At 42.2% G+C, this 24839-nt stretch overlaps 2 protein-coding genes across 7 annotated transcripts in view; both read left to right on the top strand.

The window, feature by feature from the left end:
- Positions 1-17843, top strand: part of LOC114668104 (uncharacterized) — a 36727-nt gene extending 18884 nt beyond the window's left edge. Inside the window, exons 2-5 of the mRNA XM_028823733.2 lie at positions 680-731; positions 10070-10423; positions 16395-16679; positions 17106-17843. Of these exons, the coding sequence (XP_028679566.1) occupies positions 689-731; positions 10070-10423; positions 16395-16679; positions 17106-17218 (795 nt within the window). The 5' untranslated portion in view covers positions 680-688 and the 3' untranslated portion in view covers positions 17219-17843. The remainder of the gene's footprint in view (positions 1-679; positions 732-10069; positions 10424-16394; positions 16680-17105) is intronic.
- A 65-nt stretch (positions 17844-17908) lies between these two features.
- On the top strand, positions 17909-23037 carry LOC127526153 (uncharacterized). 6 transcript variants are annotated; one of them, XM_051920709.1, is made up of 3 exons: positions 17909-20829; positions 21415-21457; positions 21607-23037. In XM_051920709.1, exons 1-3 carry the CDS (start codon positions 19910-19912, stop codon positions 21610-21612), a joined length of 969 nt encoding a protein of 322 aa, XP_051776669.1. In that variant the 5' UTR covers positions 17909-19909; the 3' UTR covers positions 21613-23037. The 6 variants fall into 6 exon arrangements, 5 of the variants coding, with proteins under 5 accessions (XP_051776669.1, XP_051776666.1, XP_051776667.1 ...); XM_051920707.1 differs by having other exon boundaries at positions 18556-20829; positions 21415-21564; positions 21715-23037; XM_051920706.1 differs by lacking the exon at positions 21415-21457 and having other exon boundaries at positions 17909-21157.
- Positions 23038-24839: the final 1802 nt, after the last annotated feature.

The raw sequence follows: 24839 nt of genomic DNA, 5'->3' as shown, positions 1-24839 counted from the left end.
TTGCACTGACACTCACAAATATTGTGCTAGTTTAGAGTCAACAGTCCACCTAGAAGCACATCTTTGGGATGTTGGGAGCTCAGGGCTCAGTGTCAACGATACTTCAGTTCACGGTCAGATCTGATGAAGAAAGCAGCAGCAATGGAATCTACCAGGGCTTAGAAAGAAACATTGCTGGTGCCTTCCCGCTGAAATGCCACACAGACCTCTGCAGACAAGCTTAACAGTGTCAAGCTTTAGAGAGTTTCAAGTTTGTCATGTGAGAAATGGCAGCGTGGGACAGGCTGCAACTTTACTTTTACTCATTCTGTTTTAATCACAAAATCTGTGCCTTTATTTTCATGGCATTTTAAAAACAACAAAATTATGGTGCATCACCTGGAATGGTTGTTACTACTGAAAACTATTTGAGGACACTGGTCTTTCCATATAAGTTGTCGGGACGCAGGCATATGGGTTATTCGAAAAGGTTAAAATATTCCCACACATTTTTCTCAGTGCTGTTATTTTGATCTGCTGTTTGAAGCAATGCTGTTTTTTTTTTTGTTTTTTTTTTTAAATATTTGATTAATATGCAAGTGGCATGGCAGGTGCTTGTTGCTGCACTGCTGGTGCTAATGTGGTTTCTGATGTGTTCTTGGATGGCGTTCCCGTCTAACATCCTGTTTACTTCACACAGGGTCAAGTCATGTACAGCATCATCTGCATCACTTCACTGCTCTTCTTGACAGGTATGTAATAATAATAATAATAATAATTCTTTATATTTATATAGCGCTTTTCTCACTACTCAAACAGCAACATGTGCACATTCGAAAGACAAACGATGTGAACGGTGGGCACTAGAGGCAACTTAAGTTACCTTCAATGGTAACATTCAGTTTAGACGTTAAGACTTTTCTAACTATCAGCTTAAAATACCTTGACCGGCTGCTATATGGCTTGGAAGAAGTTCAGACTAGACTAAGTCAAAAATCGTACTCCTCTTCACACCAAGTTTCCCAAACTTATTCCCCTAATCAATTGCTCAATGACTTAAATTACGTTATTTACAAAGGTGAATATCCACTTTTGTAAAAGGGGTGAGATGGGTCAAACTGCAGCCTGCTATACCTATGATGTAGGTCACGTTAGGATTGATGCTAACAACATCGCCCTTTGAGTCCTCACACAAACCTAATCTTAACTGTAGTGTAACGGGGCATGTAATGGGCGCTTCGTGACCAACGTTGAGGGTGTTTTGTGATGTTGGGGCGTTACAGAACTGACCGCTCAGGTACTGCAGTCTGCAGTTACACTCTGTTGAAAAGGGCAAGCGTCTGTGAGTCTCTCCAGTTGCTACGTCTCTATCATTACAACAGGTGGCACAATACAAACTTTTGTAGCAATGCATTTTACTACTACATTAATGTTTGTGAGGTGCCACCTGTTGGAGTGACAAAGCATAAATGTTTGTGAATGTGCCGCCGAATGAAATGCATTCTGTAATGCATGTAGTAATAAAATGCATTGTGAAGAATTGACAAACGTGAATAACTGGAATCAGTCAGGACTGGTTACTATTGTCATCCTGGCGCCCGTCTTGCACCAGTGACCTTCCATCTCCTAATGAGCACAGATTGGCTTAAGTGGATTTGATAATTGATGGAGAGGTGTTTGTAGTCCTGATGCCCCCTCCAGGTTAGTCTCTGCCTTGCACCCAGTGATTTGTAGATCCATCCATCCATCCATAGATCAGATCCCTATTATCCTGAACTAGAGCAACCTGATTTACAGTGCCTATAAAAGTGTTAACCTCTTTAGAATTTTTCCCCATTTTATTTTATTTATACACAGGTAACAATAAAATTGGGGGGCAGTTTGATTTAGTGAATCTTCATTTAATATAGTGCTTTTCACTGTGCTGACCAATTTAAAATGTAATCTACTGTGAAAAAACATTCCAAGGTTATTTGCAGTCACCTTAAATCAATGAGAGCATAGACAGGTGACATGACCGGCTCAAGAACATCCAGCAGGTTGGTAATGGGGACTGAACTGGACATCGTGTATGTTGAAGTCCAACGTCTAAGCTATGCTGGCTGTGATAAAGGTGTGTTAATTTAATGAATCTTTGTTGTATTATCTTTCCTGGGTACTGTCATCCACCTTAATAAAAGAATAAGTGTCTGTGTATCCATCCATTTACTATGTCTGTGTCATTCTAAAAGGTGGCACATCGCTAACATTAACACTGCTTTTACAAATCCCATACCAAATGGCATATAAAAAGAGGCATATGCAACTCATTTGTCATTCCAACAGATCGGGCATCACAAACATTTGTAGCAATATATTTTATTACTGGAAATGTTGGTGATGTGCCCTCTGATGGAATACTAGAGACATAGTGTAGGAACTGCAAAACCCAGCCATAGGGGATGCACAAACCAGTATGTTTATTTGTGCTGGTCCCAAGCCCAGATAAATGGGGAGGGTTATGTCAGGAAGGGCATTTTGCCAAAATCAATATGCGGACAATACAAATTTCCATACCGGATCGGTCGAGCCCCAGGTTAACAACGACTGCCACCAGTACTGTTAGTCAACACGGTGCTGGTGGAAATTGGGCTACTGCTGGCCGAAGGAGAAGAAGAGGGAGGGAGAGGAGGAAAGTAAAGAGAGTGGAACTGAGGGTAGGAAGTTTGAATGTTGGCAGTATGAATGGTAAGGAGAGAGAATTAGCAGATATGATGGACAGAAGGAAGGTTGATATATTGTGAGTGAAGAGACTAAATGGAAGGGGAGTAAGGCCAGGTGGACCGGAGGAGGATTCAAATTGTGGTGTAGATGGGAGGAGAAATGGAGTAGGAGTTATTCTGAAGGAACAGTATGTCAAGAGTGTTTTGGAGGTGAAAAAAGTGTCAGACAGAGTAATGATTATGAAGCTGGAAATTGGAGGTGTGATGATGAATGTTGTTAGTGCATATGCCCCATAAGTTGGGTGTGCAGTGGGTGAGAAAGAAGATTTTTGGAGTGAGTTGGATGAAGTGATGGTCAGAAAGTGGTGATTGGAGCGGATTTTAATGGACATGTTGGTGAAGGGAACAGAGGAGACGAGGAGGTGATGGGTAGGTATGGTGTCAAGGAGAGGAATGAAGAAGGTCAGAGGATAGTGGATTTCACCAAAAGGATGGACATGGCTGTGGTGAATACGTATTTTAAGAAAAGGGAGGAACATAGCGTGACGTACAAGAGTGGAGTGAAGATGCACACAGGTAGATGACATCCTATGAAGAAGAGCCAATCTGAAGGAGATTGAAGACTGCAAAGTGGTGGCAGGGGAAAGTGTAGTTAAGCAGCATAGGATGGTGGTCTGTAGGATGATGTTGGAGATCAAGAAGAAGAGGAGGAGAGTGAGGGCAGAGCCAAAAATCAAATGGTGGAAGTTGAAAAAGGAAGACTGTCAAGGTTGAGTTTAGGGAGGAGGTGAGACAGGCACTGGGTGGCAGTGAAGAGTCACCAGACAGCTGGGAAACTACAGCAGATGTAGTAAGAGTGACAGCAAGAAGGGTGCTTGGCGTGACATCTGGAAAGAGGAAGGAGGAAAAGGAAACCTGGTGGTGGAATGAGGAAGTACAGGAGAGTATACAGAGGAAGAGGATGGCAAAGAAGAAGTGGGAAAGTCAGAGAGATGCAGAAAGTAGACAAGAGTACAAGGAGATAAGGCGTAAGGTGAAGAGAGAGGTGGCGAAGGCTAAAGAAAAGGCGTATGATGAGTTGTATGAGAGGTTGGACACTAAAGATGGAGAAAAGGACCGGTGGGCTACAGAGGGGCAGAGCTGAGAAAGATGTGCAGCAGGTTAGGGTGATTAAGGATAAAGATGGAAACATACTCACAAGCGAGGAGAGTGTGTTGAGCAGATGGAAAGAGGACTTTGAGAGGCTGATGAATGAAGAGAACGAGAGAGAGAGAGAGAGAAGAGGTTGGATGATGTGAAGATAGTGAATCAGGACGTGCAACGGATTAGCAAGGAGGAAGTAAGGACAGTGATGAAGAGGATGAAAAATAGAAAGGCTGTTGGTCCAGATGACATACCTGTGGAAGCATGGAGGTGTTTAGGAGAGATGGCAGTGGAGTTTTTAACCGGATTGTTTAATGGAATCTTGGAAAGTGAGAGGATGTCTGAGGAGTGGAGAAGTGTACTGGTGCCGATATTTAAGAATAAGGGGGATGTGCAGGACTGCAGTAACTACAAGGGGATAAAACTGATGAGCTACAGCATGAAGTTATGGGAAAGAGTAGTGGAAGCTCAGTTAATAAGTGAGGTGATGATTAGTGAGCAGCAGGATGGGTTCATGCCAAGAAAGAGCACCACAGATGAGATGTTTGCTCTGAGGGTGTTGATGGAGAAGTTTAGAGAAGGTCAGAAGGAGTTGCATTGCGTCTTTGTGGACCTGGAGAAAGCATATGACAGGGTGACTGAGAGGAGCTGTGGTATTGTATGAAGAAGTCAGGAGTGGCAGAGAAGTACGTAAGAGTGGTACAGGAAATGTACGAGAGAAGTGTGACCGTGGTGAGGTCTGTGGTGGGAGTGATGGAGGTGTGATTACATCAGGGATTGGCTCTGAGCCCTTTCTTATTGGCAATGGTGATGGAGAGGTCGACAGACGAGATTAGACAGGAGTCCCCGTGGACTGTGATGTTTGCTGACGACATTGTGATCTGTAGCGATAGTAGGGAGCAGATTGAGGAGACCCTGGAGAGGTGGAGATATGAGAGGAGAGGAATGAAGGTCAGTAGGAACAAGACAGAATACATGTTTGTAAATGAGAGGGAGGTCAGTGGAATGGTGAGGATACAGGGAGTAGAGCTGGCGAAGGTGGATGAGTTTAAATACTTGGGATCAACAGTACAGAGTAACGGGGATTGTGGAAGAGAAGTGAAGAAGAGAGTGCAGGCAGGGTGGAACGGGTGGAGAAAAGTGTCAGGATGTTGGTACAGACGGGTATCAGCAAGAGTGAAAGGGAAGGTCTACAGGATGGTAGGGAGACCAGCTGTGTTATATGGGGTGGAGACAGTGGCACTGACCAGAAAGCAGGAGACTGAGCTGGAGGTGGCAGAGTTAAAGATGTTAAGATTTGCATTGGGTGTGACGAGGACGGACAGGATTAGAAATGAGGACATTAGAGGGTCAGCTCAGGTTGGATGGTTGGGAGACAAAGTCAGTGAGGCGAGTTTGCATTGGTTTGGACATGTGCAGAGGAGAGATGCTGAGTATAATGAGAGAAGGGTGCTAAGGATAGAGCTGCCAGGGAAGAGGAGAAGAGGAAGGCCTAAGAGAAGGTTTATGGATGTGGTGAGAGAGGACATGCAGGTGATGGGTGTAACAGAGCAAGATGCAAAGGGCAAAAAGATATGGAAGAAGATGATCTGCTGTGGTGACCTCTAATGGGAGCAGCCGAAACAAAGAAGAAGTGTAGCAACTGGACAGACTCACAGCTGTCCTTTTATTAAGGTGGATACATTATTGTAACCAAGTGTTTTAAAAAGCTGTAAAGAGGCTATTTTTCAAGGATTATTGAGATAGGATGTCATTTTGAAATTAGCCAATAATTATTTCAGCAAGAGAGGATAAAAAATAGAATTTAATGTGTCCCCTATGGTGAGCCAACAGTCAAAATGAAAAAGAAAGTCCTTATTAGTATGTTAATTGTTAAATTAATTGAGTGTTTTATTAACTGATTGTTTGCTTACAGGCATGCCACATAAACTGAACAAGCTATTAGTCAGTAAGCAATGCCACCAGGGAGCTGTAAGCTCATTTTTTTTGCAATATGCAAGTGACAAGCTCTGCCAACTGCCGTTGGCTTCCGTTACAGAGGAAGGTAATTTCCCAGTCTGTGGAGACTTAAAAAAAAAAAAAAAAAAAAGATTTCTAAGGATTTTTTTTCAGTTACTACCGTAAGAAGTCTGGCTGTGCAAACATCCGCGACTATAAATATCCAGATCTGGCATCATGGGCGACACTGCATTGGTAAGGTGTTGGACGTTCAGGGGTTTTCAGAGAACTCCCCACTCTCATCCTCGAGTGTTCTCTGGCTTTGGTTTTAATTCCCTGTTTATTCGCTTACTGACTCATTAGTATCAAAATGTGACATTTATTGTCAAGGCTTCAAATTCTACATCTAATTAAATCGATTTACTGCTCGTGGAAAACGTCTGTTCATGTGAGGCTAGCCAGCCAGTGACCAAATAGACTCCCTGCTTGCGATTTCAACAAGCACAGATGGGAACTCAGAAACGGCCCACTAAACTGGCAGTGGTGTGATTCTGGGATTTTTTTCAGTCATGATTTGAGTTTTGTATTGTAGCGATCCGCGACTCTTGGGGAGATGACAAGGCTGCCAACAGATTAGCGTAGAAATGAAGCTGCTACGCCTGTAAAAGGAGGGACGGATGGAATTAGGCCAACGTCTAAGTACTGCAGTATTTTACACCCCAATATTAACAAAACACACCAGAAAAAAAGGTCAAAATAAATAAATAATATATATTCACCAAATATATATGCAACAATTTACAAACGCAGCAGTGAAAACCAATAACAAACATATAAAACGAACGTCACGGACATCGTCGCCAGACAACACACACAGACCCGAAAGTCTTTACTGTAAATGGTGGGTGTGGATCTTCAAGTGCAAACAACTGTTACTTGAAAGAAAAATGTGATGGAATAATCCCTCTTTGTAAACGGCTACTCGGAAAAATTGGTAATGCAACACAATCCTACCATCAAAGTCCAGAAGGTGAATGATCTTCTGAGGCGCACCTCTTCCATAAACAGCAACAGTAGACATGAATGGAGAAAAAAAGCCCACCGCCGTTCTTCTATTCGATGGTCATGCCAAATCTTCTTCCGCCGCGAATATCCAGTTCAGAGAAGAGTTTTTGGGTGCTGCCAATGATCGAGTTTATGAAGAATGAAAAAGTCCCGCCACTTCTTCAACCCGTCTTCTTGTGTTATACGGTGGTTTGGACACTCCCGTTATATTACCGCCATCTGGTGTAAGTCCCGCCACATTCTTCTCTTCCGGTTTTCTACGCACCGCGCCTACAAGTACATACTACAATTCCCACAAGCCCCTCGGCATCCCTGGAAACCTGCTTAAAGACACAGGCGCCGTATTTACAACCCAGGTATCTACTGTATGGCAGAAGTGTTGTTACTAGCATGCAACAATCACGAAACGGGACATACTCTCCGAAAGAAAAACCCGTATGTGGCAACGCTAAGGTAAATTATTTAACGAAAATCTCCCATTAATATGATATTATTGGCTTATGGCTTACAATATGATATTCAATATAAGGGCACTACATGTCTGCATCTCACACACACACATACACACATACACACATCTATCTATCTATCTATCTATCTATCTATCTATCTATCTATCTATCTATCTATCTATCTATCTATCTATCTATCTATCTATCTATCTATCTATCTTATAATGCCTTTCACATCTATCTATCTATCTATCTATCTATCTATCTATCTATCTATCTATCTATCTATCTATCTATCTATCTATCTATCTATCTATCTATCTATCTATCTACTCTACAGAAATGCTTTCCATCGCATTGTGGACATTTTTGCGGCTGGAGCGCCCTCTGGTGGCCACAGATATTCACGCATCTCCTCTGAGCCCAAACCCCACCATAGTATGAGGCCGGGCCCACCTGTCCTGTTTAGATGGACGTGTGACTCGCCGTACGCTCTCATTTGTTCCACATTTGTTTTCTTACTACAGGAAGGAAGCTACGACAAGGTGTCAACTGACATTTATTTCATTGCTTTTATCTGATCTCAACAGCTCTAAACGTACCAACTGCCTCTGTATCATTAGGAAATGCATGCGGCTTGTGGACATTAGTTAATAAGCTTATTAATAAGGAGATATGTGTTGGTGGATTTGTGCTTTTAGGTTTGAGGGACAAATTAGTGATGATGGGGGAGTAGGTGTCTGCTGCACGTCTCTTCCAGTTGTGTGAAACAGACCTTGAAATCATTCAGCACTCATAATTGATTAAGATTCAAATAGTATTGTGGATTCAGATAGTATTCAGACCCCTTCACTTTCTACACATGTTATTGTGTAATAGATTTAGTTTTAAATTGATACATTTGCCATTTTTGCCCTATACTCGGTATCCCATAATGACAAAGTGAAAACATGTTTTCAGAAAGATATAAAAATTTGTTAAAAATCAAAAACTGAAATTGCTCATTCCTATAAGCATTCAAACTCTTAATTCAGTACTTTGTAGAAGCCCCTTTGGCAGTTCAAGCCTCCTTGGGTGAGTCTCTGCACGCTTTGCATCCCTGGATTTGGACAGTTTATCCTATTCTCTCTCTGGCAGATCCTCTCAGGTTCCATTAGATTGGATGGGAAGCGTCTGTAAATTACCATCTTCACAAGTTCTATAGGGTTTGGTTGGGTCACCCAAGGACACTCATAAACTTGTCCCAAAGCGACTCTAGTCATTGTCATTCTGGAAGGTGAACCGTTGTCCCATTATGAGGTGGTGTGCACTCTCGGTCAGATTTTCTTCAAGGAGCTCTTTGCGTTTGGCAGCATTCATCCATCCCTCAATTCTGACCAGTTCCCTGTCCCCACACCTCCATAGCATGATGTAGCCACCTCCATGCTTCACCATAGTGATGATATTTGGCAGATGATAGGAAGTCTCCACCAGACATGATGCTTGGCGTTCTACCCAAAGAGTTCAATTTGTGTCTCATCAGACCAGAGAATGTTTTTCCTCATGCTCTTAAAGTTCTTTAAATGCCTTTTATTCAAGGAAGGTTTCTATCTGGCCACCTTACTATTAATGCCTGATTGACTGAGTGCTGCTGAGATGGTCATCCTCCTAACAGATTGGTTACAAACTCTGGTTTGTAAGCAATGAAAAAGTCAAATAAGTAATCAGGGCCTCGGCCATTTGAGGCTTTATATGTTAACTGGCAGTGTAAGCCTGTGCTGTAAAAAGCCCGGGCTCCTAGAAACCATTGAAATCGTTAGAAACAAAATTGAAATGCAGAGTCAGCGGTTTCGTTTTGTGAACATGCTCGTCCCCCTTGTCTATCAGCGGCTAAGCGAGTTTCTTTCTCCTCAGAGGTTTCGTTTTGCTGATGTGCTCGTCCCTGTTGTCTATCAGTGGCTAAGTGAGTTTCTCTCTCCTTGGAGGTTTCGTTTTACAGATGTGCTCGTCCCCCGTTGTCTATCAGCGGCTAAGCGAGTTTCTTTCTCCTCAGAGGTTTCGTTTTGCTGATGTTCTCGTCCCCCTTGTCTATCAGTGGCTAAGCAAGTTTGTCTCTCCTCGGAGGTTTCGTTTTGCCGATGTGCTTGCCTCGTTTGTGTATTAGCAGCTAAGCGAGTTTGTCTTTCGTCATTGGTTTCCCTTTGGCGATGGAGTCATTTTCTTTCAGATTCATGCTGTAGCCTCATCCTTCTTTCTTCTTCTGACTCATTAAATAACTTGGGGCCACCTTGCTGGCTCTTTGAGCTTCATGCTGTAGCCTTGCACTGCCAAGCAGGACAGACAGACACACACACTTCCACGCGTAGACGTTTATATGTAAGAAAAGGAGGATTTTGAAATCAACCCTAAACTCAACTGAGAGCAAGTGTATCAACTCTAAGACAGGGGTTAGGTGGTCGTATTTTTTGATTTGTGTAAATAATTCTTGTATTTTCAGCACAGTTTTGTCACTGAGGTCTACGGAGAGTTCTTTGGACTTCATGGTTTAACTTTTGTCCTGACACGCAGTGTGAATTTTAGGACCTTCTATGCACAGATAGACTTGTGCCTTCCGAAACGGTGGTCAATCAAATTCCGTTTGCCACATTCTAGAGACATCTCAAGGAGTGAACGTGATGGGATCTGAATATTTTTTTTCTGAATCCATTGTCGGATCATAAAAGCTCTTTAAACTTAGCAAGGAAGAAGTGGCCCATTCAGTCATCTGACAAGTCACCAACATTTGGTTTCAACTGTGCTTACGTTTGGCAGGTGCAGAGGCCCTGAGTGTCATCCAGCCACCATTCGTCACTGCAGTCACTGGCAAAGACACCGTCCTGCCTTGTGTTTTTAACCCTGGAGATGCGACAGTCAAACGCAGAATCCCACATTGGTACTTTGGGGAAAGAATCAACCGGACGGATGTTTACCCAGAAAACAACTATTCTTCCAGTCATCACAAAGGAAGGGTCACCATGGAAGAGGAAGATGGGAACAACAGCATTTCTCTCAGGATGTTGGACGTCCACCCTGGTGATCACAATACGTATTACTGCATGATGTCCTGCATCGCGAACGACTTTCCTCAACGCCCCACTGGAAATGGCACCTTACTCTTTGTTCATGGTAAGATGGAATAAATAAGAAAATACAAACCTAACTATCTTTTTCTATCCTCATCAGGTCCTGTTTGTCCTCTTGTCTCAGGGCAGTAATGGACACCTTTAATGAAATCTTCAGTTCCTTGGCAATCTGTCACATGGAATAACCTTCATTAGGCACAAAAACAAAAAACAACAAAAAACTGACAACAATAGATCAACATGTTTCTTCACAAATCTGTTTCATTTTGGCCATTTTGTATCCTAGAACTGGACTTTGGGAGTGCCAGTACTTTGCAACCCAAATGAACAGAATACAGTGGCGTAGCTAGAGATTTTGTTGCCTGGGGTGGTCTTTAAGTTTGCCAAACTTGCAAATTAAAACATAATACATATCATACAAAAAATGAAAACAACAAAAATGTTAACTACATTTTTAAATTCTTAATTACAATTACAATTTAATTACAATCTAAAATCTACAATCTACAACTATTCAAACAATAAATCTACAGTATTACTTTTCTTGCTTTTTTGTGGGCAAAATTGTCAATGACATTTTAAAAGTCGATATTGTTTGTCAGTTGCTGCTCTGTGGAAAGTATGGCAAGGTGTCTTAAATGCAAAGTACTCAGTGAAGATCTTAAATAATTTTTTTTATAAGGTTCAGTTTGGAGAAACTTCTCTCACAGCTAGTAACACTAATAGCCATTGTGTGGAAAATTTGCAGAAGTATTACGATATTTAGAGCAGAGTTTCCAAGATTTCATTTTTGAATACATTTCAAAAGTTATATATATATATATATATATATATATATATATATATATATATATATATATATATATATATATATATATATATATATATAATATATATATATATATATATATATAGATAGATAGATAGATAGATAGATAGATAGATAGATAGATAGATAGATAGATAGATAGATAGATAGATAGATAGATAGATAATGTACTAGGGGGGGCCAGTGCCTTTGGCGCCCAAACCCCAGCTGCGGCCTGGTAGGCCATTAAATTAAATGATTAAAATAAATTATTGAAATAATAATGATTTATTGAAATTAAAAATAATGACTTTCTTGATATTTTAGTTTATAATATAAAAACGCAATAAGAATCTGAAAATCTAACAACATCACATTAAAGGTCGATAAATTCTGAAAAGAATGATACCAAACATATATATGTAGATTTTAAAATAAGTCCAATTTAAAGAGTAACAAAAAAGTGACGTAGAAACGTCACATAAAACCGTTACACTTTTAGGCTTAGGATTGACAGACGAGATTAGACAGGAGTCCCCGTGTTTGCTGATGACATTGTGATCTGTAGAGAGAGTAGGGAGCAGGTTGAGGAGACCCTGGAGAGGTGGAGATATGAGGAGGAGAGGAGAGGAGTGAAGGTCAATAGGACCACCACGACAGAATACATGTGTGTGAATGACAAGGGGGTCAGTGGAATGGTGAGGATGCTGGGAGTAGAGTTGGCGAAGGTGGATGAGCTTAAATACTTGGTATCAACAGTACAGAGTAATGGGGATTGTGGAAGAGAAGTGAAAAAGAGAGTGCAGGCAGGGTGGAGAAGAGTGTCAGGAGTGATTTGTGACAGACGGGTATCAGCAAGAGTGACAGGGAAGGTCTACAGGACGGCAGTGAAACCAGCTATGTTATATGGGTTGGAGACAGTGGCACTGACCAGAAAGCAGAAGACAGAGCTGGAGATGGCAGAGTTAAAGATATTAAGATTTGCATTGGGTGTGACGAAGATGGACAGGATTAGAAATGAGGACATTAGAGGGTCAGCTCAAGTTCGACGGTTGGGAGACAAAGTCAGAGAGGCGAGATTGTGCTGGTTTGGACGTGTGCAGAGGAGAGATGCTGAGTATAATGAGAGAAGGGTGCTAAGGATAGAGCTGCCAGGTAAGAGGAGAAGAAGAAGGCCTAAGTGAAGGTTTATGGATGTGGTGAGAGAGGACATGCAGGTGATGGGGGTGACAGAACAAGACAGAAAGATATGGAAGAAGATGATCTGCTGTGGCGACCACTAATGGGAGCAGCCGAAAGAAGAAGAGTAGATTGCAAATATAACTTTGCAACATATGTATTTATAACAGTTTTTAAACATTAAAATGGCGTCATTTTGACATACACGATGCACATTATCTTGCCAAAGCCATATCAAACAAAATTGTCAAAAAAGTCTAAAAATTCTAGTACTAAAATTTATGAAAAAGTGCTGCCCCTAAAAAAGTGCCGCCAGGGTGGACCGCCCTTTCTGCTCCCTCCAGCTACCCCAGTGACAGAATAACAGGTTTCAGAGGTCATTAAATTAAATTATTAAAATAAATTATTGAAATAATAATGATTTATTGAAATTAAAAACCATGACTTTCTTGATATTTTAGTTTATAATATAAAAATGCAATAAGAATTCTGAAAATCTAAAAAATCTTAAAATCAGTCATTTCAAGCAGTAATAGGCATTAGAAATAATATTGAATGACTTTTAAGATCAATTTAATAGATAGATAGATAGATAGACAGATAGATAGATAGATAGATAGTGTAGTTGGCAGGATTAGATAGATAGATAGATACTTTATTAATCCCCAAGGGGAAATTCAATAATGGTATCTTGATAAAAAAAATATACATTTCTGTCAAAAACATGACACTTTCTGTGTGTGTTCAAATGTTTGAATGGTAGTGTGTGTATGTATATATATATATATATATATATATATATATATATATATATATATATATATATATATATATATATATATATATATATATATATATATATATATATATATATAAAGGTCAAATTCTGTTAGAACAAAGTGCTCGGGACTGAAGAAACCAATATGTTATAATGAGGATTTCTCCTTCTTCGTCTGTTATACGGTAGTTTGGATACTCTTGGTTATTACTGCCATCTGCTGTACGGAGTGAAAATCCTTCATTCCATTTACTATGCTAGATTCGTTTTTCCAATCCTGTGTTTCTAAGGAATGTCATTAGTTCCTTGTAATTGTCAGCGCTGTTGTCTTTTCCTATTTAGTGATCGCCTTTGATTTTGATATGGAATGCAGTGGAGTAACATTTGGTCGATTGTTTCCAATGAGACTCATTTTGCACACTTTCTGTCTCTATGGTGATGTTTTAGATACGGTCCTTAATTTAAAAGGGGAATTCGCTATAATGGTGTTTGCACGTAGTGCGGTTCTTTCAGGACTTATTGACAAAGCTGACTGCAGAATCCTGAACTTGATGGCAACATCTTTTGTCTTTTTGCCGGCATTAATAAAGAAGTTCCAACTTTATCTGTAAATTGCAGACGTCCCTGCTGGTTGGAAGCCAATTTGGAGCCATAGGGTTTGTTCCCCTCATTGTTCATAGCGTGCAGCAGTCTGTATTATTAGGCTTTGAATTTGGGGTGGTGGGATGGTTGGTGAGTTGGGGGACCCCCTTGATATCCGGAGCATGCGCCCCTTTAGTTACAAAAAATGGCACTCCTCATTATATTTAACACGGAATTTCTGGAGAGGTTGCCAGTTGAGTTTCATAAGCAGGTCCCCCTCAGTGTCTGGAGTGTGTGCCCCTTTCAAAAATGGTGCCCCAAGTGGCAGCTGTCACAAACTCTACAAAGAGCCATAGCAAGGTTTGGGGCAGCCACCCGTATATTTGGTTTCCTGGCTGGATAGCACTGATGTGCGCAAAACCGAGTCCAAAACAGAACTGAGGGAATAGGGAAAAGATGGAGGCTTTTAAAGGGGAAGACAGGAAGTGAGGTCATAGGGATCGGGCTCATGAAGGTCTTCAGCCATAGGCTCGAACCCAGACGTGACATCACAGGGGCCGGAACCAGCAAGGTCTTTTTCCATAGGCTTGGACGTCAAGAGGGCCAGGTGGAATCTCTCGTGAATGGTCTGCAAGAAAGGGAGAAAAAGAGTCAGTGCCCTCTGCCACATCTCGGTCTGATTCGGAACTGCCCTCACTCAAGCCCTTTAGCTGCCTCCCATGCGCACGTGTGTGACACAGCCTATGTTGCCTAGTGTTTCCAAACCATTAGGCTGTGGCCAAACCCAAAATATCATGCCTGATTTACTGGAATGTGGATGATCACCCTCACTCTGACGATCACTCTTATGATTCACCAAGGGGAACAGCGCTGTGACGATCGTGCTTGATGCACCGTGACGGCATTTGTAGGTTGACCACAGCTGATCCCCGACGACCTCCCCCTAATCCCTGTTGTGACGATCGCGCTTGATTCACTAATAGAGTCGAGCTTTGGACCACCGCCGTAAATAGAGCTGAAGTCGAATTTGATTGACAGTGACCCCGCCCCCTTGATCCACCCACAATGTCTCCAGTCTGCAGTGGCCGTTCTCGAGCTCTGCTCCATTGCAAGAGTGTGACAAATAAAGTAAGTGACATAAGCGTGCAATCCAATGGGCTGTTCAATGGAACTCCTGAATCGTGACTTTTGGACCGGAAGAAATGCACGTTTTGCTGCTTTTTTTTCATGGTTTTAAGGAATTTTAAACTAAGATTTCATTAAAACTGGGTGGCGCAGTGACGCTACTGCCTCACAGTTAGGAGACCCGGGTTCGCTTCCTGGGTCCTCCCTGCATGGAGTTTGCATGTTCTCCCCGTGTCTGCGTGGGTTTCCTCCGGGTACTCCAGTTTCCTCCCACAGTCCAAAGACATGCAGGTTAGGTGCATTGGCGATTCTAAATTGTCCCTGGTGTGTGTGTGCGCGCACCCTGTGGTGGGCTGGCGCTCTGTTTTGTTTCCTGCCATGTTGGCTGGGATTGGCTTCAGCAGACCCCCATGACCCTGTAGTTAGGATATAGCAGGTTGGATAATGGATGGATGGATGGATTTCTTTAAAACTGAGTTTGTTCTAATGGAATTTGACCTGTGTATATAGTAGACCCTGTTTGCGTGAAGATCTGTAATAAATGCCTGTCCAAATATGTTGACTTGTTTCCATGGGGTGTACTTACTTTTTCACATGACTGTATGTACTGTATATTGTGATGGGCGGCCACAGCCACTACCTGGACACCATCAGAGTGGAAGGACTAAGGGTGATGCCGCTGCTGACGCAATACCTCCCCTGGGACACTAGAGGGCAGCCCTCCTGGGCAGCTATGGCACCACGGATTCCCGCACTGGAGTTTGGTGTAGCCCTATTGGGTTCTGTGGGGGCCACCAGGGGGAGCTGCAGAGCCCTATAAAGGACCTCCAGTACACCTGAGAGTGATTCCAGATAATAGTGATGAGCCACCTGGAACATTCTCGGGACCTAAATAAGAGGAGCCACCTCACTCCATTCAATGGCCAGAGTCGGGAGGAAGAAGACAAAGCCTGAGGAGGAAGTGGAGGCGGATGGACTGGCAGCAGAGCAAAGCAGAGAACAGAAGAGTGGAATTGTGCTGTATTGTGTGTTGGTGATTTGTGCACAGTGTGCCTTGTAAATAAACCGGGTGCTGTGTTGAACCTGTGTCCAGCCTGTGTGTGTCCGGGCTGGCATCACAACATACAGTATATAGGAGGTGGCGCAGTGGGTGACAGTAAGGAGTCCCGGGTTCACTTCCCAGGTCCTCCCTGCGTGGAGTTTGCATGTTCTCCACGTGTCTGCGTGGGTTTCCTCCCACAGTCCAAAGACATGCAGGTTAGGCTCACTGGCGATCCTAAATTGTCCCTATAATGTGGTTGGTGTGTGTGTGTGTGTGTGTGTGCCCTGCGGTGGGTTTGTTCCTGCCTTGCACCCTGTGCTGGCTGGGATTGGCTCCAGCAGACCCCTGTGACCCTGTGTTAGGATATAGCGGGTTGGACAATGACCGACTGACTGGCTGACTGACTGACTGTATATAGGAACAGTACATTTCTCCTATGAAAGACGAAGGTTTCATTTGAACGTTAACCAATCAAGTTTCACATGTATGCTTTACTGCAGGCCACCTGAACCTCTCTGCGCCCATGTACAGCCTGTACGACCAGACCATAATCCTCTCCTGCAACGTCACGGTTGCAAAATCTCAACATGCTCAGCTCTTCTGGATGCAAGGAACCACAGAGCTCTCGGAGGAAATTTCGGTACAGAGCATTACCCGGCTTGAGAACGGGATGGAGGCCTTACAAAGTCAACTCACCACCGACTTTCCTAACATGCCGGTCACCTACACCTGTGTGCTGACCTACAACTCTCAACACCGCATCATTAATGAATCCGTCACGCTCAGTAAGTACCGTCTTGGCACGCTCAAGCCTCGGGGCGTATCTTACATCTGCTTATCTAGCACATGAGAGAACTACTTAACGGATTTAGTTCGGGCTTTTTTCCAGAATTTTCTTGAACATTCCGGTTGATTTTGTAATTTCTCTCATTGCATTAAGAATCACAGTTCGCTTGCAGGAGTGATATATTTGTGCTAATCCAAGACAGAGGCTGCAGGCTGAGGGGAGGGAGAAGAGTGACGTCAGGACTGAGGAGCCGAGGACACTATTACGCGGGCAATGCCGCGGGGGGCGGCTAGTTTTGAGTAAAGAAGAATTCAAATGTCTTGTTAGTTAGCAGCAGATCTTGCCAGGCGTCTTCTGAACCAATGTTCCTTCCAGCTTGTGAAGCTGCAGGAGTCACTCATTTTTCTTTTGTTTTCTTTTGCAGATCCAGCAGAGGCTCCTGTACTTTTGTACACAGCGGTCATTTTGAAATCTCTCCTTATACTTCTCATTGTCCTTTGTGCAATTGTGAAAGAGCGAAGAAGTTCCAGCTTGTAAATCTACGCCCCTCTCATGAGTGACCCCAGGAGCTGCACATGACCAAATTACCTTGAGGACAAAGTCCACACACAGCCTTACCACACCACCAATGATTGCATTGTCCAGGGTCTCGAAGATGTGCCTGTTTGGAGTCGAAAAAACCTACAGTGTGCCCCCCCCCCCCCCACCAGTGGTGAGGACTTTGAACTGTACAGCATACAGCACATTCTATGGCCAAAAGTTTGTGGACACCGGACCATCACACCTATATGAGCTGGTTGGACATCCCATTTCAAAACCAAGGGCATTAATATGGAGATGCCCACCTCACACCGTAACAGCCTTCAATCTTCTTTCCATAAGATTTTGGAAGTGCGTCCCTGGGAATTTGTGTCCAGTCGGCCAAAACAGCATTTGTGAAGTCAGGCCCTGATGCTGGGTGAGAAGGCCTGCTCACAACTGGAGCTCCAGTTCATCCCAAAAGTGTTCAGTAGAGTTGAGGTCAGGGCTTGTGTGCAGGCCACTTATGTCTTGATGGACCACAGGGCAGATTACGAAACACGGAATGAGATGTTACTATCCTTGTGCAAGCACATACAATAGGTTCAGTTACGCTTGTCGGTGAATGGTGAATGGTAGACCTGGAGAAGTTTGTAGAATATTGGGACTCATCATCTGTAGTGTTCCTTTGGCTCATGGGGTGTTTTGGCCTTTCACACTATACACCCTCACCAGAGGTGGCCAGCTATAGGGTGATGAGCCCTAAGCTTGCGTCCCATGCCCAATTAGTCATGAGAGTCGCTTTGGTGTTAAATGGATGACATCTCATGAACCTATGTATGGCAGCCTAAGCTTGTTACTTGGGGGCCCAGCAGGGGGCATTCCTCTTCATCCAATGCCACTGGCTACTTCTCTCCACTGCCTCTGATGCAGCTTTGATAGCTGCGCGCTGGCTCTGTCCCCTAATTCCCAGGTCTCTCAGCAGTTTGATGGTAGATGTTGCCACAAACCCTCTGCATCCAACTTCCACTGGGCGAACTTCCATGGTCCAGCCGCGATGTTGCGCTTCAGCAGCTAACTCAGCATAGTGTAGATATTTCCGCTTGTATGCCTCATCCATGGAATCCTCCTAGGGTACGGTGAGCTCCATAATGTAACCCTTCCTTAAGGAAGGGGACCAGAGCACCATGTCAGGTCTCAAGGTAGTAGTGGCAATCTCCGGAGGAAACCCCAACTGTTGGCCAATATCTACCAGCAGTTTCCGGTCACGTGCTAAGCACAGCTGACTTCTCTCCGATGGTGTGGAGTTGCTCCTGGTAACTGTAGCACCTTCTTGGACAAATGGATGGATGATTAGATATTGGTGACGAAAGGGCATTGATGAGAGATCATTTTTCCTCCATTGTGGACGCAAGGCTCTTTAGGACCTGGTTGTGGCGGCAAGTGTATCGCCCTTGGGTGAGACTGGTCTTACACCCCGTGAGTATATGCCGGAGGGAGGTTGGCCTGGAGCAAAGGGCACACCCTGGATCTTCACCAATCCACTGATGGAGATTGGTTGGTGTTGGCAGGACGTCATAATGGAATAGAAAAGGGTCTTCACAAGCTGTTGATACAAAATTGGAAGTGGACAATTGTCTAAGATGTCATTGTCTGCTGTAGGATTAAGAGAACCCTTCACTGGAACCAAAGGCTCCAGCCCAAACCCTGACAGCATTCCAACTTTGAACAAACTTGACAGTAGGCACTATGCAGTCCAGACGGTAATCTTCTCCTGCCATCTGCCAAACCCAGATTGGTCCATCAGACCAGCAGATAGTGAAGACAACTCCAGAGAACACATTTTCACAGCATCACCATCCAAAAGTGGGCAATGTGCCTTAAGACCACTCCAGCCGATGCTTGGCATTGTAGGTAATGATCCTAGGCTTGGCTGTGAAGCTCCTGATGCACAGTTCTTGTGCTAATGTTGCTTCCAGAGGCAGTTTGCCACTTGGTTGTGAGTGGTGCCCCACACAGGATTGGCCATTTTTACATGCATCAGCACTCAGTGGCCACACTTTGTGAGATTCATGGTGTATCACTTGATGGCTGAGCTGCTGTTGCTCCTTTGATGCCACCACTTCACAATAATAGCAGTGACAGTTGACCAGGGGGAAGATCTAACAGAACAGAAGTTTCAAGTATCGACCTGTGGCAAAGGTGGCATCCTGTGACAGGCCCGTGTTTAAAGTCACTAAGCTCTTCAGTTCGACTCGATGTTTGTTAATGGAGATTGCATGGATATCTACTGAATTCATGCCCCTGTTAAAAATGAAGCACCTGAGGGATGTCCACATACTTTTGGCCATGAATTGTAGCTGTTTGTATCCCCACCACTAAGTTCCAGCCTTTATTTGAGAAATTTGCTTTATTATCTGGGCTTCAGTTGTAGAAAAATAGAAACAATTGGAATGAATCTGTAAAGCAGTGTGGGATGATATACACATACATTCTTATTAGCTGCGCTGCGCATCTAAGATGGGTTGAAATCTAAATAATCAACATAGACCTCAGTGTTAATATTTGCAGTGCACCATCTATTGGAATTATTTTGTAATCCTTGTAGTAATAAAATGCACCGCATTTACCATTCCAACAAAGGGCACATCACAAATAGTTGTAATAAAATGAATAACTATAAATGTTTGTGATACACCATCTGCTGGAATGACAAATTCATTCCACATGTCTCTGTTGTATGCCATTTGGTATGGGATTTGTAAAAGCAGTGTTAATGTTTGTGAAGTGCCATCTCTTGGTAAGACAATTTCAATGCATTTTATTACTGCCAATGTTTGTGATGCACCATCTGTTGGAATGACAAATGTGTTGCATATGTCTTTGTTATATGCCATTTGGTATGGGATTTATAAAAGCAGCATTAATGTTTGTGAAGCACCATCTCTTGGTAAGACAATTGCAATGCATGTTATTACTGCCAATGTTTGTGATGCATCATCTGTTGGAATGACAAATGCATTGCATATGTCTCTTTTATATGCCATTTGGTATTGGATTTGTAAAAGTAGTGTTAATGTTTGTGAAGCGCCATCTGTTGGAAAGATAATTGAAGTGCATTTTATTGCTGTAAATGTTTGTGATGCACCTTCTGTTGGAATGACAAATGCTTTGCACAGGTCTCTTTTATATGCCATTTGGTATGGGATTTGTAAAAGCAGTGTTAATGTTTGTGAAGCACCATCTCTTGGTAAGACAATTGCAATGCATGTTATTACTGCCAATGTTTGTGATGCATCATCTGTTGGAATGACAAATGCATTGCATATGTCTCTTTTATATGCCATTTGGTATTGGATTTGTAAAAGCAGTGTTAATGTTTGTGAAGCGCCATCTGTTGGAAAGATAATTGAAGTGCATTTTATTGCTCTAAATGTTTGTGATGCACCTTCTGTTGGAATGAAAAATGCTTTGCACAGGTCTCTTTTATATGCCATTTGGTATGGGATTTGTAAAAGCAGTGTTAATGTTTGTGAAGCACCATCTCTTGGTAAGACAATTGCAATGCATGTTATTACTGCCAATGTTTGTGATGCACCATCTGTTGGAATGACAAATGCATTGCATATGTCTCTTTTATATGCCATTTGGTATTGGATTTGTAAAAGTAGTGTTAATGTTTGTGAAGCGCCATCTGTTGGAAAGATAATTGAAGTGCATGTTTGTGATGCAGCATCTGTTGGAATGACAAATGCATTGCATATGTCTCTTTTATATGCCATTTGGTATTGGATTTGTAAAAGTAGTGTTAATGTTTGTGAAGCGCCATCTGTTGGAAAGATAATTGAAGTGCATTTTATTGCTCTAAATGTTTGTGATGCACCTTCTGTTGGAATGACAAATGCTTTGCACAGGTCTCTTTTATATGCCATTTGGTATGGGATTTGTAAAAGCAGTGTTAATGTTTGTGAAGCACCATCTCTTGGTAAGACAATTGCAATGCATGTTATTACTGCCAATGTTTGTGATGCATCATCTGTTGGAATGACAAATGCATTGCATATGTCTCTTTTATATGCCATTTGGTATTGGATTTGTAAAAGCAGTGTTAATGTTTGTGAAGCGCCATCTGTTGGAAAGATAATTGAAGTGCTTTTTTTTGCTCTAAATGTTTGTGATGCACCTTCTGTTGGAATGAAAAATGCTTTGCACAGGTCTCTTTTATATGCCATTTGGTATGGGATTTGTAAAAGCAGTGTTAATGTTTGTGAAGCACCATCTCTTGGTAAGACAATTGCAATGCATGTTATTACTGCCAATGTTTGTGATGCACCATCTGTTGGAATGACAAATGCATTGCATATGTCTCTTTTATATGCCATTTGGTATTGGATTTGTAAAAGTAGTGTTAATGTTTGTGAAGCGCCATCTGTTGGAAAGATAATTGAAGTGCATTTTATTGCTGTAAATGTTTGTGATGCACCTTCTGTTGGAATGACAAATGCTTTGCACAGGTCTCTTTTATATGCCATTTGGTATGGGATTTGTAAAAGCGGTGTTAATGTTTGTGAAGCACCATCTACTGAAAAGATAATTGAAATGCATTATATTGCTGCAAATGTTTGTGATGCACCATCTGTTGGAATGACAAATGCATTGCATATGTCTCTTTTAAATTTCATTTAGTATGGGATTTGTAAAAGCAGTGTTAATGTTTGTGATGCGCCACTTTTTAGAATGACACAGACATAGTAAATCGATGGATGCACAGACACTTATTCTTTTATTAAGGTGGATGACAGTGCCCATGAAAGAATACAACAAAGTTTCACTAAATTAACACACCTTTATCATAGCCAGGATAGCTTAGACATTGGACTGCTACATACAAGACGTCCAGGTCAATCCCACTACCAATCTGCTGGATGCTCTCATTGATTTAAGGTGACTGCAAATAACCTTGGAATGTGTTTTCACTGTAGATTACATTTTACATGGGTCTGCACAGTGAACAAGCACTAAATTAAATGAAGATTCACTAAATCAAACTGCCCCCAGAATGGGAAAAATTGTAAGGGGGTTAACACTTTTTATAGGCACAGTAAATCAGTTTACTGTCATTCAGGATAATAGGGATCTGAAGTCTAAACTGTAAATCACTGGGTGCAAGGCAGAGACTAATCTGGAGGGGGCGTCAGGACTACAAACATCTCTCCATCAATTATCAATTCCACTTAAGCCAATCTGTTCTCATTAGGAGATGGAAGGTCACTGGTGCAAGACAGACGCCAACCTGGAGGGGGCGCCAGGATGACAATGGTAGCCAGTCCTGACTGATTCCAGTTTTTCACGTTTGTCAATTTTTCACTTTCATGACAGACAACAGAAAACTGAAATATTTAATAAAATCAGGAGAACACGTATTTATTGACATATTTAAAAAAATGACATCAATATATAAGAATTTTACAAAAAAAAATAACTCAGCAAATGTGTATTTCTTAGAATTATACAAATTGAAATTTACAGAATAATAAAAGGAAGGGACCTGCAGGTTTGATGAATGTGCTACACATTTTTCAGTAATGATGCTACACAAATAGTAGTCTGGAGACAATGCTTTGCGTGTTTGTGTGTGCGTTGGGAAGTTTTCTGGCTTGACATTATTTAAACAGATTTGTATTTTTTTATGAATGTCACTTGAATGCCTAAATTCATAAGCGATATACCATTTTGGATGTAGTGGTTTTCCAAGGTGCTTTGAACCCGACACTCCAACCTGCTGTTTCCGAATACATTTCTGGCTGCACGATGCCTTTAACAAGAATAAAAAACAATACTTCTAAATCCCCAGGACCTTTATTCATTCTTATTTCATGGATTTTATTTTGTATTCCTTCTTGCTTTGCATTACAACAGCGATACTCCTGGGATCGCAAGGTTTTATGTTGGTTTGTTTTAATGAGAATTTGTTTATTGTGCTACAGAATGAGCCGACTGCCATATGTGAACAGCCAGGCAAAAAACTCACAGCCACCGTGGGCCCCCAGCTGAGCACCACTGATTTAAAACGAACTGTCACACCTCTGAAGCCGACCTTATCGATACAATCTGAGCGGATCGATTTAGTGATGGGCATTTCGATTCACTTTACTGATTCGATTCTTTCAAACTACCAGTTTAAGAGTCTCGATTTAATGTAATTCGGAAATTTGGTCCCCTCTGGTCACATTACAGATATGTAATTTAAAAAATGTGTACACATATATATGTGTATGTATGTGTGTATGTAACTAATAAATAACAGTTTATTTATTAAATATGTATAAATATAAAATTAATTATCATGATGGGCCGGGGTGCCATTGAGCCCCAAGCCCCAAACACGAAGACACAATACAGTCCACGGTTCAAATCAAAGTGTGTTTGTTATACACAATACCTCTCAAAAGTAACTTCTCCAGTTCACTTCTCTCTCCAACGCACTGCCCTCCTCCAGTCAAGTGTTGCTCGTCTTCCTCCCAGCTCTGACTCGCCTGGACAAGGGAGAGCGGTCCTTTTTATTGAGGACCTGGGAGTATTTTCGGTGCCAGGGCTGCTGCCCATTGGAAGCACTGCCAGGTCAAGCAGAAGTCTCACGTAATGGGAAGTGTAGCTTCCTGCACTGCCCTCTTGTGGCACCCACGGACCCAGCAGGGCTATGCTGACGAGACTACAGCTCCTGGGATTCCCTGCTGGTTCCCGAATGTGCGCCGATATGGAGGGCTGCTGCCATCTAGTGCCTGGGGGGATAATTACCCCTCAGAGACAGTCCTTCCCTGTCCTTTTCTTCTTTTATCTAAGCCAGGGAAAGTGTCTGGGATGTCTGTCCATCCACTTGGCTCGGGTAAGTCACCTTTCTCTCCCTTAATTGGGATGCCTGACCATCCTGTCTGGGTAAGGAACCTTCCCTACTCCTGGTAGGGATGCCAGTCCATCCTATGTGGCACTTACATTGTATATAAATCTATAATTAATTTTACATATAAATGTAGAATTATTTATTTAAAATGATAATTCATATGCTATTATCCCTTTTCCTAATGACTCGTTTACGAATCAAATGAACGAGAATCGTTACACTGCTTCTTGTGTAGTAATTTATTCACAAATCGAATGGAAGGGAATTATTAGACTGGTTCTCAGACAGTGACTTGTTCACAAATCGAACAAACGAGAATCATTAGACTGATTCTCGAGTAGGTACTTGTTCACAAACCGAATGGAAGAGAATTATTAGACTGGATTTCGGACAGTGACTCGTTCACAAATCGAATGAACGAGAATCGTTAGACTGGTTCTTGGGTAGTAATTTGTTCACAAACCAAATGGAAGAGAATTATTAGACTGGTTCTCGGACAGTGACTCGTTCACAAATCGAATGAACGAGAATCATTAGACTGATTTTTGGGTAATACCTCATTTACGAATCAATGAGCAAGAATTGTTAGAATGATTCTCAAACAGTGACTTGTTCACAAATCGAATGAACGAGAATCGTTACACTGGTTCTTGGGTAGTAATTTGTTCACTAACCAAATGGAAGAGCATCATTAGATTGATTCTTGAATAATGACTTGTTCAGAAATCGAATAAACAA

This window comes from Erpetoichthys calabaricus, chromosome 17 (genome assembly GCF_900747795.2).
Source record: "Erpetoichthys calabaricus chromosome 17, fErpCal1.3, whole genome shotgun sequence".
Classification (NCBI taxonomy): domain Eukaryota; kingdom Metazoa; phylum Chordata; class Cladistia; order Polypteriformes; family Polypteridae; genus Erpetoichthys; species Erpetoichthys calabaricus.
This window is presented reverse-complemented; position numbering and strand designations above follow the sequence as displayed.